General features: G+C 36.4%; 1 protein-coding gene and 1 pseudogene across 1 annotated transcript; both read right to left on the bottom strand.

Moving 5' to 3' along the window:
* Window positions 1-2,162: 2,162 nt before the first annotated feature.
* LOC124885265 lies at window positions 2,163-3,268 on the bottom strand (annotated as a pseudogene).
* LOC107873629 (actin-like) lies at window positions 3,218-3,694 on the bottom strand. The gene is made up of 2 exons (XM_047413439.1): window positions 3,686-3,694; window positions 3,218-3,609 (listed from the first exon to the last, which is right to left on the bottom strand). Exons 1-2 carry the CDS (start codon window positions 3,692-3,694, stop codon window positions 3,289-3,291), a joined length of 330 nt encoding a protein of 109 aa, XP_047269395.1. The 3' UTR covers window positions 3,218-3,288.
* Window positions 3,695-4,086: the final 392 nt, after the last annotated feature.

Raw genomic sequence — 4,086 nt, 5'->3', positions numbered from 1 at the left:
TGCACAGGAAATTTGGTTGATGATGGAAAGGGATATTTGATTAGGGCATGCCCCAATTGTTGGAGAATTTTTTGTGTGAGATGCAGAGCTGCTTGGCATTGTGGAATAACATGTGAAGCTTACAAGCATATGCTAAATCAGATAAATTTCGTTGTCCAACAATCTGGAGGATGCTGACCTAACAAGAAGAATAAAATTCTGGAGGAAATCCCAACAAACTAGTTATTATTATGGAAAAGGTTAAGTTTTATTTTTTTTGAATACAAAGCAGGAATTAGAATTCTTAATTATTTTATATGCAGTGTCTTGTGTTGGTGAAGAGCAATTTGTAGTGTCTTTCATTTTGAGTCGCTTGCTCGAATAATCTTTTACTGCATCAGTTCTCTTGAATTTATAACTGAGTTTTAATAGAAAAAAATGACTTAATTTACTTTTGAAACTTTGAAAGTTGATCAAAAGATGTAACTATAGTGAAAAAACAAATGCAAAATATGAAAATACTAAGGTTAATATTGAAGTAACATATATTATTTGAAAATTATGTAAAAATATTATAAATCACAATAACTAACAACTTAGTATATATAAAAGACAAAAAAAATTAGTTGACTCTTCGATTCTATTAATGCCAGATAAATTTTGAAATAGTTAATTTCGAGATAATTAATCCTAGTTAACTTGTAGCCCAATCAAACGATACCTACAAAATAAGACATCCCAAAATTAATCAGTCTTACATTGGCTATTCGGAGATTAGTTTTCTCATCCTTAAGATGAAATAAAAATAATATTATAATCCTAAAATAACTAATTTTGAAATGAGTTATTCCTATATTTTATTTAAACAAATATGAAATAAATTCTTCATGAAATTAATTCTAAAATTAGCTATCCCGTATTCCTTACCAAACCAGCCCTAAATGAATAGTTGTTTTTTCCTTTTGTCTTTGCTCTTAGTGTTACCCACATTGATATTAACGCCCCTTCCTCCTTCACGAGTTCCATTAAACCCGAGTTTCACGCTTAATCTAAGTTGCGCGGATTCTTCACTTTCAGTGTCGCATTTGTGTTGGATTCTCCAAAAATACACTACTTTTGAAGAATTCGACACACACCCGCTGATATTTCTGAAGTGTCCGAGCAACATAGCGCTTAACTATCTAACTAACTTTCTACCCAAATTCATGTCCTTGATAACCTCTTATCTAAGGTCATGTCCTCGATAATTTGTGTCATGTCCTATCCTGTCTAATCACCTCTCATTTGTACTTCTTATGCCTAAACCCACCTCAACTGAAACCTTCTATAGTCAACCTCTCGCACCTCTGCCTCGTTTCTCGCATCTTTTCTTCTATCGAGGCTACTCCTACCTTGTCCCAAATATCTTCATTTCTAATATGATCTCTCCTTGTACGCCCATACATCCATCTTAACATCCTCATTTCCGCAACTTTCATTCTCTGTATGTGAAATTATTGATTGGTCATCATTCGCTCCATACAACATAGCCGATCTAACCACTGCTCGATTAATCCATATGTCGATTATTAATAAGTCCAACACCCTAATTTCAAGATATTAGTTCATATACAATGCTAATTACTAAATCAGTGTCAGAATACTTCTTATATTGACATAATTTACAGTGTTGTACTCATATCCAATCATACCATCAAGTCATGAATACAAAAAACTAAATTTAAATAGCACCACTTTTTTGACTTGTATCATCATCTTACTTGGTTCCTTTACTGTTTAAGAACCATGAAACCTCCAAATCACCACTATTCATTTTGTATTCGCACTATTCTCATCGCGCATAGCGGGAGCTTCAGTATACTGGGTTGTCCTTTTACTATCCTCATCGCACTCTTTAATCCATGCTCAATATATATTTTCAGCAGGTACGACTCTGTTAGGTTTTTGGTAAGCTTCGATGCCTCATAATTATCAAACATAGCAATAGTTTGGCTAATTACAAAAACGTAGGAGCAGTTTTTAAATTCTCACTATATGTTTGTGATAGAATTTTCTGGAATTCACGTTATGTCAGTGATATAATAATTTGATCATGTATCAATGATACATTAGTTCACTCTGTATCTATGTGTCAGTATATCAGCGTATCACTTATATTATTTGAGATACACTTGTATCATCACTACCGTAAATTCAGATCTCGATCCTAGATACAAACTAGAAACCCTCCAGATACATCTAGCTACAACTTCAAAAATCACTTGTATGAATTTTTACTAGCTTCTAAAAAGAATTGTGCTTCGCTAGCCATTTCTACAATAACTTTGTTGCTAGTGATCAATGCATTCTGTTCTTTGAAGATAAAGGGGATTGATCCCAATCAAGGAGTCACATTCAAACGACATAGGCTTTTGCCCATACGAAACCACTCTTAGATGCACTTCCGGTTTATAATCGCTGGACCGTATTCATCAGACTCGTCCCTCGCGATCCACATCTGCAAACCAATTAGTAGAAGTTGGCAGAGGGACATAGTTAATTGAATGACTGATTGGTGAAGTAGGGGAAAGAAACTACTAACTTTTTGGAAAGTAGCGAGGGAAGCGAAAATTGATCCTCCTATCCAGGTGCTGTACTTCCTCTCAGGTGGTGCGATAACCTTGATCTTCGTGCTACTTGGAGCAAGAGCGGTGATTTCCTTGCTCATACGTTTGGCTATGCCGGGGAACATAGTCGAGCCACCACTAAGCACAATGTTTGCAAATAAATCTTTCCTAATATCATCATCGCATCTCATAACTGAGTTGTAGGCTTTTTCGTGAATTCCTGTCTCTTCCATTCCAAGTAATGATGGTTGGAAGAGGAGTTCAGGGCAATGGAATCTCTCGGTACCAATATTGATGACTTGTCCATCCGGAAGCTCAAAATCTTTCTCAACTGATTTCGAGCAATTTTTTGCCTTGTCAATCTCATGCTCAAAATCCAGTGTGATATAAGTTATTGTCTCCTTCATATCACTAATCATCACTCTCTGTCGTACCTTTTAAGTACATAACTGAGAGATGTTAGTAAATGTTCTGTAAGATCACGACCACCAAGAGCTAACTGTGAGATGGCATGGGGAAGTACATATCCCTCATAGATGGGGACAGCGTGGGTCACATTGTGACCGGAATCAAGCACAATACCTTGTTGAAAAAACAACATCAAACCGATATTAGCTGATGCTTCTTACCAGTTGTACGACCATTAGCAAAAACGGAAAGGACAGCCTAGTTTGCAACATACATCGCTGGAATATTGAACGTCTCAAATATGATTTTGAGTCCTTTTCTCTCGATAAGCCCTGGAGTTAAACGGTGCCTCAGTCAGAAGAACAGGATGCTCCTCGGGAGCGACACAAAGTTCATTGTAAAATGCGTGATGCCACAGTTTCTCCATATCATCACAGTTTGTTACTAACCCATGCTCAACGGGATATTTCAGAGTCAAAATACTTCTTCTACATTGAGCTTCATAGCCAACATAGGCATCTCTATGTCCCATTCCAGCCATGACACCAGTATGGCGAGGACGACCAACTATACTTGGGAAAACACCCATTGGAGAATCATCCCCAGAAAAGCCAACCTAAAGAAACAAACGACGCAGTTAACACAAAAAAATGTAGCTGAAATTAAAACGAGTTAATCCATATCTAGCTAACCTTGGTCATTTCAGTTCCGTTGTCAATAACAAGTGTTTGAATTTTCATCTCATGATCACTGAACTTTTCACCATGATACAAGTTAGCTGCAAAAATACTACTCCAAAACCAACGAAACCAACTGAACTTTTCACCATGATACAAGTTAGCTGCAAAAATACTACTCCAAAACCAACGAAACCAACAATATACCGAGTAAATTTCCACCTAGTTGGGTTTGGGGAGGGTAAAATGTTTGCAGTCCATACCACTTACCTCCGAAGAAGTAGAGAGGTTGTTTCCAATAGACTCCTGGCATAAGACAAAGAGACAGTAAATAAGATCGTACTAAAACATGAAACAAAATAAAATAACAGAAAAAGGCACCCACATAGTACTACGATACACTAACACCCACATAA

Source organism: Capsicum annuum, chromosome 6 (genome assembly GCF_002878395.1).
Source record: "Capsicum annuum cultivar UCD-10X-F1 chromosome 6, UCD10Xv1.1, whole genome shotgun sequence".
NCBI classification, from domain to species: Eukaryota; Viridiplantae; Streptophyta; class Magnoliopsida; order Solanales; family Solanaceae; genus Capsicum; species Capsicum annuum.
This window is presented reverse-complemented; position numbering and strand designations above follow the sequence as displayed.